Genomic DNA, 15893 nt, shown 5'->3' with positions numbered 1-15893 from the left:
TCACACAGCCCTGCTCTGATTGGACCAGAAGAACCGGGAGCTGTGGATTTTTGTAAAACAAATAACAGGCTCTAGGTGGAGGTAGAAGTGCGGACCGTTTATTTCTAAAACCGGCTGATTTACGTTGTTCTGCCGGAGCATAGTGTCGGTTTCAGTGAATATGATCAAACAAATCTTGCCAACTGCAGCTTTAAGTGGGACCTGTTGATTGAATAGTTCAATATTAGAACATGATATAAATGTATATATTTTAAATGTATTGTAAAATATTGAACTGGTTAATCATGTGGAACTACCGACCTCATTGCATTTTTCAGTGTAATAGTTTCCGATCCCTCCGTTGGTCTGGTCTTGAGACAGGCCTAGGAATAAACAACATGGCTGCAATTCAAGAGCTCAGCACCAGCATCCCTTTTGTAAGAAATTAGGTGGACACTTGGTACGTTTATTCATTTAGCAGACACTTTTATCTAAAGCAACTGAAATATGTCAATTATATTTAACAGGCCATTGTCCCCAGAGCAACTCAGTGTTAAGTACCTTGCTCAAGGGCACAATGGTGGAAGCCAAGAATTGAACCCACAACTTTTCAAGCCACTGCATGCTAGCCAAATTACTTAGGCACTACCCTACTGCCACCCAGTGGAGTGCTCCTACAAAAGTTAGCCACTGTACTACCACCGCCCCTCCATGTTGAATCCCAGGTAGGAGCTCAACTAAAGACAAGATGCACCGTTTCCTCTTCCTGCTTCATTTTCCAACTGGCTTTAGATATCCTGACCATATTAGGAGATAACTCATGTGATCAGTGTGACAAAGTGAAGACCGCAAAAAAAGGGATGCTACAGCTTAGCCAAAATGTTGATGTCATGTGTATATCAAACAATGACTACTGTACTTTTAAGTGTGAAATGTAACAATACGCTTCCCATATCCAATGTTACTTAAATATTGTAGTTAACATTGTTGAACCATTGATTAGCCTACAGCTGTATAATATGTCAGGTAATGTAATGAGTGGTACTACATTCTGAGTGTACAGTGAAACATGCTGCTGCTTCATCTCAATTGTTTCTTGTACTGTAGATTGTTTTTGCTTCTTTGTTTTTTTTGTTTGTGAAAATGTTGTGTGGAATATTTGGGGATGGTATTTGGACATTTTGTTCCTGAAAAATGCTGTTTTATTTGTACTGGTGTTTTGTCTATTACATTTGCAAGTGTGATATAATAAACAAAACCTAGCAAAGATAACTTGAGATGTGCAATTTACTAATAACAATAACTTAATTTGCTCATCAGGCTGAGGTTAATCCTTAGCATAGCTGTGGCTCCCAACTCTGTCCAGATGGGGGCACCAGAGCCCATAACATGAATAACAACAGCCATGGCTGTCCAATATCATGGAGGACATCAGGAAGACACACATGTCAAAGTTGTTATGATTATGCAATTTCCTCTCAGCTGCTAATTTTGGAAACTCTGGTATTTGATCGTCTCCTCATAGTCATGCAAGTAATTACTAATGAACACAAAATTATATTGTGTGCATTTAGTGGATGCATCTGTGGGCCTCTTTTCCTATCAACATTGGGGTACTTGTCCATTGTTTCCAGAGTGAAACTTGTGGAAAGTGTAGAAGCGTGAAAAAGGTTGGAGGAGGGATGCACACCCAAGTAGAGGCGCTGGCCAGGAGGTCATCAATTTAAAAAGAAAGTACTGGTAACCACACACTCTGATCTCTTAATGCTTTATTTATTAATGACTGACGTCCCGGGGCATAACATTTATCAATGTGTAGAAGCCACAGCCTTTATCAAGGTTATAGGTGTAAAAGCCACAGCCTTTATCAAGGTTATAGGTGTAAAAGCCACAGCCTATATCAAGGTTATAGGTGTAGAAGCCACAGTCATCATCAAGGTTATAGGTGTAGAAGCCACAGCCTTTATCAAGGTTATAGGTTTAGAAGCCACAGCCTTCATCAAGGTTACAAGTGTGGAAGCCAAAATCCTTTGTCAAGGTTATAGTTGTAGAAGCCACATCCTTTGTCAAGGTTATACATGAAGAAGCATACATTAAACTAGTCAGTGCACAAATACAACAACATTCACATAAAATGCACACGTAAGGTTTCACCATGTGCTTCAAAAGCACCTTCACCCATGTGCCTGCACATGTACTTCTTCACATGGGTGCGAGGCAGTCCATCTTAAAGTGTATTTGCTTGTTAACAGTTCAGACGGAGCTGACTCAGGATCAGCTGTGACTGGAATGGGATGATCAAAGATCACCAGATCAAAGCCATCAGCGGGCAGTGCCCATGCGAGGTGCTATCTGGGCCGCACTTAAACTGCGGTACCCCAAAGTGGATGATGGGAAACCTGATATTAAGAGGTCTGCCTCTTCAACCTTTTCTCACGTGGTCCCCTCTGAGGCAAACAGAGCCTTCAACTTAAGTGAGGGTCTCCTTTGTGCTCAGAGGATAGTCTGTCTTGAAGTTGAACACAGAAAAGGAGGCAAGAGGTGTTAGTCTGTGGATATCCAAAAAGCAGCCCCTCAACTCTGTTTTCAAGCCAATACAAAGCAGTGGAAAGGTATGCATGATATTCACATCTTCTATGTAATTCATTTCATCCATTACATTATGCATTGTAACATTGCTATTCAACGCCTGGTGTCATGAAATCTTTAATATGGATTGCAGCCTTTGTCATGTGTGCAGAAGCATGCTTTCCATAATACTGGAGGATGTAGGAATGATGCATTTTGTCCCATGCTTTACCACAAAGTAATTATCTCTCAAAAGCAGATTGTATTAGTCTTCTAGTCTAACAATTGCATGCTCAGTGTCTAAATGGCCTCTCTGGAACTATGCCAGTTGTGATGCATAAGTAGATTATGTGCAGAGCAAAAAGTAGTGTTGTGTTGTTTCGTATTGTGTTATATTGCAACTTTTCATTGCATTTCATGATATTGTTTGACTTGTATGCTATCCTGCTCTATCACGGTTTCAAATGGAAATTGGAATGGGGTCAAAATCTCATATCTATCTTGGACTATTCTGTGTTAAATTCTATCCTATTTTATTTAGTCATATACAGAATATAGTTTTATGATTACAAAATCATACATGAGTCTGAACAAAGTGGAGGTTGTTCTTTTTCTTATGTTTTATGTTCTCAGGCCTATTTGGTAATTTCCTCATTTTGAGAAGGACCTCTCTCATATCCTCTTTCCCAGGCCACAAACCTGTATCATGTTGTATAATGTCATATCATCATATCATGCAATATGATAAAGTATCGAACTTCTGTTTAACCTGTATACTGTAGCAGATGGGCAGCATCCTACGCGACCACTTCGCACCTGTCAGTTAACCATCTCCGATCTTTGTGAAAGCTGAGCCTAGCGCATCCCATGCATACCAGAGTGCCGTGACACATTGTGATACAAATTTACTTTGCACGATTCTAAACAAAACGCTCTAAAACAAAAACTTTCAAAGCTTCCAATAGTCATGTATAATGAGATATACAACTTACAACTGAATGAAATGACCAGGTTTTTGGAGGGAAAGTGGCTGGCTACTATCTAAAGCGCAGCCCGTATGCCACTGCAATGCTCACCTCCCTCGACAGCTTTCTCCTTCAAGGTTGTTGATCCTGCTGAAGCATTCGCTGCACTCAAGCAGTCTGTTGTCTTGGCATCTCGTGGCCCTGCAGTGCCGTTGGGTGCATATTTACGGGTGTCTCCTTGGTTGCCTGATCCTAATTTTACCTCCAAGGAGATGGTGCATCAGTTGCGCTGCCTTGACCAAAGGTCACGGTGAACCGCACAGCGAGTAGCCTTGCATCGCTCCAATGGATGTGAAACCCACCAGCTGTGGGGGATTATGTCAGGGTTAGGGTACAGGGGGAACACATGGATGGGTACAGTGCCTTCTGGCAGCCACTCTAGATCAAGTTATGAAATAAGGCTTTGGTCTTAATTAACAATTTACAGCAAAGCTGTTGGTGGCTGAAATGAATCCACTCAGGCTAAAGTTATCCCTCACATAGAAATGGAATATTATTGTACAGTATAAGAGTTGAAATAGAGATTCAGAAAAACACTTCCTGATTGAACAATCCTGTCACTTTTGTTATGTATAGCAAACCTTTCTATTTCATAATCATAAACATATAAACATGTTGTATATTGTCTATAAGTGTTTAGCAAAGCAAATTCCTGAAGGTAAGCCACAAAACAAAATTATGGAAAGTTCTTCATCAAAGATTTTTTTCCTGTTTCCTGTGAAATGTATCAATCAATCAATCAATCAATCAATCAGACAACTAAAATATATTGTATTCTCAACTTCAAATGTGACCTCCATCAAGATTTTTGCCCGTCAAAGATGAAGCTTGACCACTTGCATAATTTCCCAACGTCTGAGGCGACTAGAAGTTACTCTTTCACCTGCAGTGACGGAACACGATGTGTTGCATGGAGAAGATATGATGGAACCTTCTACACAACCCAAGAACCTGAAGTGTATGGTACCCTTTCACCTAAAGAGCAGTATATTCATGAGCATTGCCCTACAGACTGATTTATACCCTACTGAAAACACCCTTTCAATAAGCACTTGCATTTCTTTACATTTTAACCCACAATGTTGACATTGCAAACCACACAAGACTCAATTGGAACAAACACAGCCATTTCACTAATAGATGACAGGACCTGAAACTTCGGCAAAAAAGACTAATCATCTGTGATATTTTGGCCCTTTTCCTGTTTAGGACTGCAGATCCACTGACCACCGCAGTCACAAGTGGCTCAGTGGACACACTGCTGGAGCTGCTGCAGACCAGACAGCATCTTAGAGAGGAGAGTATTCAGGGATATCGCCCAGTGCACTTGGCAGCCATCCACGGGCAGGAGGAATGCCTTAGGATCTTGCTGACAGGTAGTTTACAGCCTCTCAAGTGTATTTCAAACATGACCTTGCTCCTCTACATGCAGTTTCTCCCCCTTGGCCCCAGTCCTCAGCACGTTTCTGTGCTTTGTCTGTGTACAGTGTTATCTCGTTAGCTCAACACAAATATATCTCATCACGCTGTCGTGCTTTTGTGTAAGCCAGACTAACCCATTACCATGGAGATTTGTTTCATGTGACTGTTATAAATTCAGTTTATGAAATTGTTAAACTCAATACCTGAAAAGCATTTGGTCTGTTTATATTTGTGAAAATATAGTCCAGCCAGAGGTCATTGATCAGCGTGACAAACAGCAGAAAACACCACTCTTTCTGGCTGTGGAGAATGACCACATGGCCTGTGTGGAATATCTTCTGGAGAAAGGAGCTGACATCAACATAGGCAATAAAGACAGAGAAACTGCCCTACACAAAGGTCAATTTCAAAATATACTATGTAATTCCAAGGAATTACCAGTGCATGCAAAGAAATAGGAGGGATAGTGGGATGAGAATAAGGAGGACATAATAGTTGGGGATAGGTGGAAAGAGAGAGCATTAGAAAAACGAGTAGGCTAAAGTAGCCTCATTAGGCCTACTGTACTTCTCCCTCATTAGGCCTACTGTACTTCTCCCTCATTAGGCCTACTGTACTTCTCCCCATTGAAAGGAGTCGACTGGAAAGGCCGACAGCAAAAGGGAACTTTTAGCTTAGATGAGCTGCACCTGTCAGTGTACACAGCTGCACAACACATCAGCTAAAGCATTAGCTACGATTGGTACATCCTTATGATTTATGATTTCTTAAACATGATCATCATGATTACACAAATTTAAGGTTAATTGCTCATGAGTTCATCATGTCTGTGACCCCTCAACTAAAGTGGTGAATCATGATATGTGTTTAGAGAACTGCAAAATTGTGTTCAAATCAGAATTTGGGCAGTGATGACCACATTTTTGGTAGAAAAAGAAATAATTATGATCATGCTTAATAAATCATATTTCATAATGATGTACTCTATCTGATGATGTATTGCTTTAGGTGATGTGCTGTTTATGTATGAGGTCACGAATGACAGACTATGAACTCATGTCAATTCCTGATGATTCATGAGATATTAAGGAATGAAGTAATACATAAATCATGAATTAATTCATGCTTGAATTCATGTACCCTTAAGTGAATTTGTTAAATAATATATTAATGTAAGGCATATGGAAATGTAAAAGACTAGTGGAGACCAAGACTGGCTGATTGATTGTACTATCTTAATATTACTATGAATATGCCTGTTTATTTATATTTATGACCATGACCTATGACCTTTACGATTGTCCTTTGAAACGTATAGCTTGTGAGCAGGAGAACGCAGACGTGGTGGAGCTGTTGTTGACCTACGGCGCCGGGGTGAACAGGGCCTGCTGCCGAGGCTGGACGCCTGTTCACGAGGCGGTGTGCCGCAACAATGTGGAGATCTGTGGAATGCTTCTGAGGGCTGGGGCCAATCTGAACCAGAGGAACAGTTATGGCATCACGCCTTTCTTTCTAGCAGCACAGACCGGCAGTCAAGAGGTCTTGACTTTCCTCATGAACAATGGTGGGCTATGACTGTGATATTCTCAGATGAAGGCAGTAACGCCGAAACCCGTAGGCATGTTATTAAAAGAATAGCCATGTGAGATTAAAGGCTTTTTAAACTTATAAACCTCATGAGTGTCTATTTCAAGCATTACGTTTTCAAGTATTTTATTTACTTTTTGGATCCCTAAACTGAAGAGCACCAGAGGAACACCCAGTCCTATATATTTGCAGCACTTGTTTTTAGTTGAATATGACCGTCATATGTTGCTTAGTTATCGTGGAGCAAAGCATAGCCTATCCTGTTCTGACAATGTGTTGTTTTTGTCAGACATCATGTAGTTATTACAAGGGTATTGAGGCTATCATGCTGCTGTAAATATACAATTGTAACCCTGCTGTATCTATCCACACTTGTAGTTGTAACGCTGCAAACCTTTCTATGTGTGTAATTCAGGTGCTGATGTGAACTTCCAAATGAGCGATGGAGCCACTGCTCTGTTTGAGGCCTCCAAAAATGGCCATGGCAGCGCGGTGAAGCTGCTTCTCGCTCGCAAAGCTGATGCCAACAAGTCCACCAAAACACAGCTGCTGCCCCTACATGTCGCAGCCCAGCATGGACACCTGGAGTGAATAATGATATTATTTATACTGGAGTGTATACTGATACTGATATTATTTTAATCAAAGATTATTACATGGCCATTTTTCTCATAGTTGTGTTACAAGTCCATTAAATAGGTTTGATCTGTTCTGTAAAGGCTAATGAAAATGTGAAGTACCAGCCCAGTAAGACTGTATGGTGGATTCTGACAAGGATTTGTGCATCCTGTAGGGTAGTGAGCATGCTGCTTCCGGTCACCAGTGAGGAGAGAATCAGACAGAGTGGCATCAGCCCTCTTCACCTGGCAGCCCAGTACAACGAGGATGAGGTCCTGGAGGTCCTCCTTCAGGCTGGATATGATGCCAATGCCCCGCTCTCTCCGGACCGCTCGTCCATGTACCAGGACCGTCGGACCACAGCTCTGTACTTTGCGGTCGCTAACGGCAACTTGGATGCAGCTGAGATGCTGTTGGAAGCCGGTGCCAATACAAACCAAGACACGTTCAACCCCCTTCTGGTGGCCGTGAGGCAGGGTAAATATGCTTGAAGACACACTCCAGAATCCTACATCTCTTGTCTTCTCCTCTAAAGTAAACATTCAGAAGGCTTAAAATGGCTTAAATGTAACTTTACACTTTCTTTCTCATTTCGGGTATTGGGATCTATCTGGCCCCGGCCCCTTTCCACATACAGCTGCCATGTTAGCCACTGTAGCTTGTTTGTGTCTTTATGAATAATTGTCCTATCCTCAGGTACTCAGGATTGGTTCTGTACCCCTATGATGCACTAATGGACTGATGCCTCAATTGGCCTGCCTGGGCTGTGGTTGGTTGAAATGTAGATCCAAAGCAGAAATCTTTAGCAATGGCCTTGACTGCTTGTTTTGCTTGTGATATGTCTTATAAAGCATAACAGACATCATATGAGCATGTTAACAGGGTTAAAAACAGGATTTTCACCAGAGCGCATCTTTAAGCAGTTACCTTATGGGATTCTAGTTTAAGTAGGCCCTGAGTTCATAAAGCTATTGGAGAGAGCAGTCATCCTACCTGGCCTAAAACAATCCTGCAACTTGACAACACCACCAAAGAGCCAGGCTCATTGGTATAGCAGTCAGAGCACATACTCAACCAAAGTGAAGACACTCCGTCACAACTATATTTGATTTAATACAAACAATCCATTGACAAAACCGGACTATAAAATGTAAGCTTTCAGCACACTACCTAAAAGTAAGGGATATACAGTATCATTCAGTACTGTACATAAGTGTATGGTCAAGTTTTCAAGTTTATAACAACAAACTTTTTTATTTCATAAGGGAACATCCAGATGGTGCGATTGCTTGTGGAGCACGGGGCCGACGTCAATGCCCGGATGCCTAACTGTCAGCTAGCATTCCCTGCCGTGGTGCTGCTGTGCGTGAGATACCCAGCCATGCTGAAGCTCCTGCTGGATCACGGCTGCGATGCCCAGGCCTGCTTTCAGTGCCAGTGTGGCTCTAATTCACACCCACCTGCCAAAGGGCTCCGCAAGGACGACCTTGGGCTCCAGAGGGAGGGGCCCTGCATGCAGGTAAATGAACACAGAGCAGAGGTGCGGAATAGATGACATGGCCATCTACACGAAGCATATGCATACACTGCAGGCTGTCTCTCTGGACATGTTTGTACTCTCAAAAGTCACTCAGAAAATAATTTCTAATCAGCAAATAAAGTGAATCAATACTACATGATGCAAATAGAGGGAAAATATAGTTGAGGTATTGACAAAGTCAAAAATAGTTGTTTCTGTTTGAAGAAGAAAAATTTGTTTTCCTCAAAGAATTCTCCTTTTACATCCATTACAAACTTTGCTGTAATACAGTGTCACTGCTTCCTCACTAAATAGGTCTGATATCTATTGTCTGGTATTATTATATCAGTGTTGTCGTTGGAAAACACTGTCAAATGCCGTCCCCATTGTTGCCCGTGGTAAAATAGTTATAGCCTTCTTTTTTTATGATTCCTTTTGCTCTGTACAAATTGCATATCTTACAAGCACCAAAGCAGCGTCCCCAGACATCATGATTCCTCTACCATGCTTGAGAGATGTGAGGTGTCCATAGATATATATATACTGACATGTCAGTATACTGTATGTACAGTATATCTATGGAAGGTGTCAAGCAATCCTCTGGCATCTTTTCACTTGTTCTGGGCCTCAAAATGTTTCTTCTCTGATCCAAACACGTTGATTTGTTTGTACATAACATATTTCTCAACAACTTTCCTCCTAGTATTTTCTTTCTGTCCATTTTAGCGTTTTACAAACACTAGCCAGTCTCAGATATGGCATTTCTTTGAAACTCTGCTTGAGAGGTTAGAGGGCCTCTTGGAGGCCATGCATTTCTTTAGACCATAATCAATTCCACAAATGCTGGCGTTTCAGAGACTTGTGTATCTGAAGAAGGTGTGTTTAAACAGTTTTCAGTCTCTGAATTATTTTCAAATAATTAGTTACCTTTTAAAACATGATTATTTAGGATTAGTTGACATTCCATGGAAATACGGAAGTGATGGTGGCAGAATATGGACCTCTTATGCCTATGTAATTATTCCATTCCAAGTTCAGCCACTGTAACAGTAAGTTACAACATAAATAATGTCTACGCTTTATTTTAAAAAGCACAATGTTCTTTCAAAAACAAGGAAATACCTCAGTGAGTCCAAATTTGTCTAGCAGTATGTTTAACTATGTTTGACAAATAATAGCTGGTAAAAACAGGATATGCAGGTAGAGTTTCAGTTACACTGACTCCAAATGTGTCTGTTGTGATGTATCGTGCTCTCCCCTGCAGTTCTGTGAGATGATCTCTGCTCCCTCAGTCTGCGGCTGGGCAGGTCCCATCATTGACCTCCTCCAGGACTACGTGGGACACGTGAAGCTCTGTTCCAGACTCAAACAACTGCTAGACAGCCGCCAGGACTGGGTTGGAGTAAAGGAAAGGGCTAGTGAGTTATGGTTATTTATAAACAAGTTTTTATTGACCTGTTCATGTGAAAAACACAACATTATACACATCACATTATCAAACCAGCATCACTATACACACAATGAACAACAATATGTCCCACAATTTCTTAAACCTTCAATAAAACAAATACAAAAAAGGTGGAGATGGGGGTGAACTCGAATCATTCTTGGTCATTCTTAATTATGGGCCAATATGCAGTTTGAATGTTATAAAATGTAAGAAATGAGACCAGACCTGGTAAAATGTTACTTGCAAAAGCACCACATCAACATATAGCACAGACTTAAACAAAATAAACACATAAAAGACTTTGTCCCATCACCAGACTTGAACAAATCATCCCACATTGCATTACATAACATAATAGTCCCTCTACCCTGGCTGAGGGTATTAGGCTTCTGCTAAAACAGGCTTTGTTGCACCTCAGAGTTCTAGTGCCTCCACCCAGGGGGCAGAGCATTGCAGTGGCCACTGAGTGGGTGGGTGGTATCCTGTGTTATTGTATGTGTGATTCATGTGTGGGCTTTGTGGTTTTGCCCTAGACCAGGGGTGGCTAACCAGTCCAGCATGAAGAGCCAAAAAAGAAAAATTCTGCACCATTCAAAAGAGCTGCAGAGCAAAAAGGTTGCTCACGCTATGGCAGCAACAGTGACTTATACGCCTAATGAGACATAGGGTTACAGTTTAAAAATCTCTTCTCTTTTTCATTTAAAGCGGGACAGCGTAGCCTATCTAAGACACATCACAAATCCCCCATCACTGAATAACTTATTAGCATGAGCAATGTTCCAACTGACATGATGCCAATGTGACTTTACAACGAGTCCTTTTAATTTTCCTCTGAATCTGTGTGATGGGCAAAACTGAGTTTATTGTCTGTTGTGATTCCAAGGTATTTGAAACAGTCAACTCCTAATGATGGGGTGTCAGGACACCCAAAGACCATTTCTGTTGTTTTATTGGGATGGGGTCGTCTTTCCCATTTACGCTCCATGAAATGACTCAGGTGATGATGCATGGGGCAACTTTTTGAGCAATGTTGCAGAGCAACCACATCCAGTTTCATTTGTTCTGATTGGACAATCATGATGATTTGCCTACTGATGAATTTGCCTAATATCAATGGGAACATGCCAGACCCACAATAATGAGATACATTGCCCAGCAATATTGCTAAAACAAAATCAGCTTAATAGACCTGTAACTATTCACCTGTATATTCATAGACATCATGCCCCCTGTTTATCATGACATATTACCATGACTCACATATCTGGGGATGCCCAGAAAACACCAGAGCCTTCACAAATAGTTGCACACTCAAACAAAGATTGTACTTACAAGATGTTTTCAGAGAAAATACAATACAGAGGCATGTACTCTCCATCTACTAACATGATGATGATGATGATGATGATGATGAAGATGAATGTTCAAGAGCACCCAATATACGACTACTGTGATGATTAGATCATTGATATTGTGTCTTTTCTGATGATTACAGAGAACCCTCCATCCCTCAGGCATCTGTGCCGGCAGCAGATCCGCCAGGAGGCTGGTCTTCAGAGGCTGCTGCTCCTCCGCACGCTCCCTCTTCCCAGAAGACTAATCAGATACCTCCACTATGATGAATGAGCCGGCCTCCCTCATCCCACCTGTCAGAGCGGATCATTATTAAACACCTGACATGATGGGCACAGTCCCACTAGGAGAGATGAACAATAGCAGAGACTTAAACCTTTAATGAAGAGCCTGAGCCTGTGTGCCTATGAGTTTGTAGTAGTACACAAATCTCAATAATATAAGTGCATGTGCATAATGTTGATAAATCTGACACATACTATTTACTGTATGCAAAAAAAGTAACTGGGTCATATTAAATTCATTATCATATCACAAAATACTCATTACGTCTTTACTAACCCATCAATGTTGTGACCAGTGCCACAGTACAGTGGACTGTACTGTTGTGACCAGTGCTACAGTACAGTGGACTGTACTTTTCCTATCTCTGCCGGTGGATTACATCACAGCATCCCCTTGAGATGCTCACTTCCTGTACCCTTTCACCATGGGCTCTCTGTAGTGTCCTGCAGCAGCTGCACTGAGCCAGGATGCCTCGGAGGTCACGGGGGAGGGGGCCGGTGGCACCCAGGGTGCGGATGCGCCGGCTTTACAGGTTACTGCATACTTCAGGGAACACCAAAAATATCCGCCGTTTAGCCAAGTGTGAGGAGCTACTGTAAGGGGATCCCGTGTACACACAGTTACGTGTGCAAGGTGCCAAACAAAAGAGAGTAGTGTATTTACTCCCTTTCCTAACTTGTTTTTGTTGTTGTTTTTCTTTGGGATTTGGTGCAAATATTGTAAATCAGACTATTTCAGGCATCTGCAACATGTAATTAATTGTTATTGTCCATCATGTAAAGTTTGAATTAAAGGTTGTACAAATATGTGACAAAAAATATGCCGTATGGTTCAAGAAGAGACCTTGAAAGAGGTAATAACACCCATACCAAACTAAGCTGAAATGTGTGCACCTATACTCTCTCTGTTGGCATTTACTGAAGCAAATGCAAAGGTTTGTCGTATGCTGAAAGTCTTCCATCCCTGGTTATCAGTGGCCATTTAGACTAGCTGAAAACTCCTGATTTGCTTGCCCTGGAATTAGATAAAATATTTTCAGTTGAGAGGGCCACCAGCACTTGAGTTAATTGTGCCACCATATTTTACAAAATATTTGAAAAGTACTTCAATATGAATGTACATAAACGATAGGCAGCCTTACTATGGATATCAATCCCAAAACATAAATGATGGGCAACCTTACAATGGATCAACATGTGCAGTGCAATCTTCTTATTATGTCCTCGCCTTACCTGTGAACTTAAAAAAGAAATCCAATAGCATGACACAGCCATTGGGTGGCACTGCAGCTCCTTGTTGAGAGTTTGTATTCCAGGTTTGGACAGGGCCTAGCATTTTCCTATTAGAAAAAAAAACTGATGGCAATGAAATGAACTAGTAGCTCTTCAAGAGGCAAGTGCATTTTCAATCTATCTATCTACTTATCTATCTATTTAGCTATCTATCTAAGTGCACTTGCTATGATTTATTGTCACTGAGGTTTGGAGTCTGGTATGGTGCGTAATGAGACATGCTGCAATCCTAATGCCTCAAAACTCTTAACATCTGGTAAACATGTGTTTGGTTCATAAGTGTTCTCAAGCAGCTTTGCAATGCTGACATTGTTCTCAAATACAGTGTTGCGCTCTAAAGATTAATCTCCAATGCCAGACCCTGACGCTCTCTTTGCTCGTTCTTTCAGTCATGCTGAGTTTTCAGGGTTTGTTTTTTTTTTTAGATCCTTTTAGATCTTTTTTCAGAGAAGTCAACACAGCCTATCTATTACCCTGTCACAGACTCAAGGGGAGAGCTATATCACTGTTTGGTTAAGGAGAAAGTCTCGAATTGACAAATAAAAAGTGCTGCCCAAAGACCGACCCTTTGAAAGCACTCTCCATCACTGGTGTCTGAGCGAGTGGCAACACAGCACTGTAAGACGGGCTAGCTGGCTCCACTACTGACCAGGCTACTGTTTAGACGTTCCCTCGTTCTCTCTTCCCCTCGACTTGGATCTCTTTTCCTCTGTTTACTCTTTCCTCCTTTGCTATTCTCTTCCTCTCAGTGTCTTTCCTTTTCTCCAGCCTCCACATTTATCCTTCCATCTCTACCATCTTCTCCTTTTCTTGTGTGCATGTGTGTGTGTGTGTGTGTGTGTGTGTGTGTGTGTGTGTGTGTTTGTGTGTGTGTGTTTGTGAGTGTGTGTGCGTGCACGCACGTGCCATTCTGAGAACTGGCGTGCTCACCTGCATTTTTTTTCTTTTTTTTTTTTTGCTGCAGGTAAAAGGATTCTTTCAGCTCTCAGCTGGCAGTCGAGAATTCCAACACCAGAGAGAATTTCAGTTACAGTAAACCTACATATTGTTTGTACCAGATTGAAAAAAATAACTACTGTATTGAGGACAAAATTAGCTTAACGAGGCTTTTGCATCTTAAAAAGGAGAGAGTGCCACAGCCACACTGCTCTCCTTTCCCCCTTCTCTAAATGTCACAGTCTTGCATGCATAAGTAAGCAAAGAATAGCACAAAAGCGCATAATTGACAAGGCTGCAGCACATTGCTTCATGGAGACAGGCAGGCATCCATTTTTGGAAGCAGTCAGTAGCGTAGGGTTTGGATGAGGCCATACTCTCTGTAGATTCGTTTTTACAGGCACTCTCCCAACAACCATCTCTGCTCTAGATGAGTAACTCAATCAGACTACCAGACACTCAGGCAAAACACAGTGAAGGAGAGTCTGGTCAGCTTGCTCTCCAGCGGAATGCTGCACTTTTGGTCGGGTGGGGTGGTGTGTTGGTGGGGGAGGGAGGGGGAATTGACAGACAACACAATATTTTAGGCTTGATTTTATTTCATTTCATTTGCTATGGCAAAAGGATGCTTGTGAGATATCATTCAGGCAGCAGACGCAAAAGGGCACTTGTCCACTCAGACCCTCTGGTCAGACCACGAAATGCCATGCTGTCTTATTCCATCATGTCATGTTTTTCTCTTCCTTGTCATGGGAGACATGATTGAGCGCTCACTTTCAAAATATTGACCAGATGTCAGGCCCTAATTTGTGAACGTTAAGATAACTTGTCAGTTTCTCATACTGTGTATCCCAATAATCTTAAAGAAAACTGGTGGTCCATCGTAACTTCCTGGCCACAGATGGTTATGATATGGCCACCCTGGCATACTAAACTCACATATCTGCCCTGGCAACACAAATGCATGGCAGGCTATTGTCATTTTATGTGTGGGGGCATATTTAACAGTTTACTGTGAGGTACAGACTAGATACTGAATAGACATCATGGAATGCTTTTTTTCAGAGGTATAGCATCCTGCCAGAACCCTTCATCAGAGCAAGACGCGAAACACATACGCTATTCTAACTCAGGGCGGCTTTGATGGATGCCACAGGCCTGGCCAGGAGCAAAGTGGAATTCTGTAGGCTTCGAGTTTTGTTTTTTTTACGCAGCAGCACTTCACTGTTGCATTGACTTCCATTGTATTTAGTACAGCGGCCACATGTGGCACACTGTGGTATTTACAAAAGAGCCGTCCCGATGCTAGTTGGGTTGCATGCTAACTTACTGTTATATCTGGACAACACCAAACGAGTTTTTGACATGGCCACATTCTGTTACTATTTGGAGGTCATTCTCAACAAAAAACATGTTGCAACAAAAAAATGCAACACTCAACACTAAAGAAAAATAGAATGAAGTAAAGCAGTCCCTTTAGAGGTGAAAAGATATTCTCAGAGAATATCTATAAATCTATATATCTATCTATCTAATAAATAATTCTCTGGGTGTTGGTTTCTTCCTGTTACAGGTTTGCTCTTAGTTATTCGGGCATTGACCCATGAGGCTTTATGACAGTACAGTGTAAAATACAATAACAGTATATGTAACTGAATATCTTTAAAAACAACCAAGGTCACACAAACACATAACCATACACACTAAACAAAAAGCAGGCTTGTTTGGATTAGGACAGGGAAAGAGTGGAGCATGCCCAGTGCAGCAGCCGAGGCTGGTCCATGACTGATAGCGAGTGAGGACTCCCAGTTGGGGCGCCGCTCAACTTGACTCCTTTGAACCCCATCCAACTGCGCCAC

The 15893-nt window shown here is 41.7% G+C and overlaps 1 protein-coding gene across 1 annotated transcript; it reads left to right on the top strand.

Moving 5' to 3' along the window:
• The first annotated feature begins 2430 nt into the window (after positions 1-2430).
• Positions 2431-12052, top strand: LOC121711137 (ankyrin repeat and SOCS box protein 2-like). The gene is made up of 10 exons (XM_042094479.1): positions 2431-2591; positions 4377-4530; positions 4782-4948; positions 5238-5393; positions 6313-6558; positions 6997-7168; positions 7375-7676; positions 8465-8718; positions 9983-10136; positions 11664-12052. Exons 2-10 carry the CDS (start codon positions 4394-4396, stop codon positions 11792-11794), a joined length of 1719 nt encoding a protein of 572 aa, XP_041950413.1. The 5' UTR covers positions 2431-2591; positions 4377-4393; the 3' UTR covers positions 11795-12052.
• Positions 12053-15893: the final 3841 nt, after the last annotated feature.

Source organism: Alosa sapidissima, chromosome 6 (genome assembly GCF_018492685.1).
Source record: "Alosa sapidissima isolate fAloSap1 chromosome 6, fAloSap1.pri, whole genome shotgun sequence".
Classification (NCBI taxonomy): domain Eukaryota; kingdom Metazoa; phylum Chordata; class Actinopteri; order Clupeiformes; family Clupeidae; genus Alosa; species Alosa sapidissima.
This window is presented reverse-complemented; position numbering and strand designations above follow the sequence as displayed.

Bases quoted from the DNA above. Each gene is read 5' to 3' on its own strand.
- LOC121711137 (XM_042094479.1), top strand. From the start codon at position 4,394: ATGAAGCTTGACCACTTGCATAATTTCCCAACGTCTGAGGCGACTAGA. The intron at 6,559-6,996 runs GTGGGCTATGAC...TGTGTAATTCAG, and splicing joins GACTTTCCTCATGAACAATG to GTGCTGATGTGAACTTCCAA. The intron at 7,169-7,374 runs GTGAATAATGAT...TGCATCCTGTAG, and splicing joins GCCCAGCATGGACACCTGGA to GGTAGTGAGCATGCTGCTTC.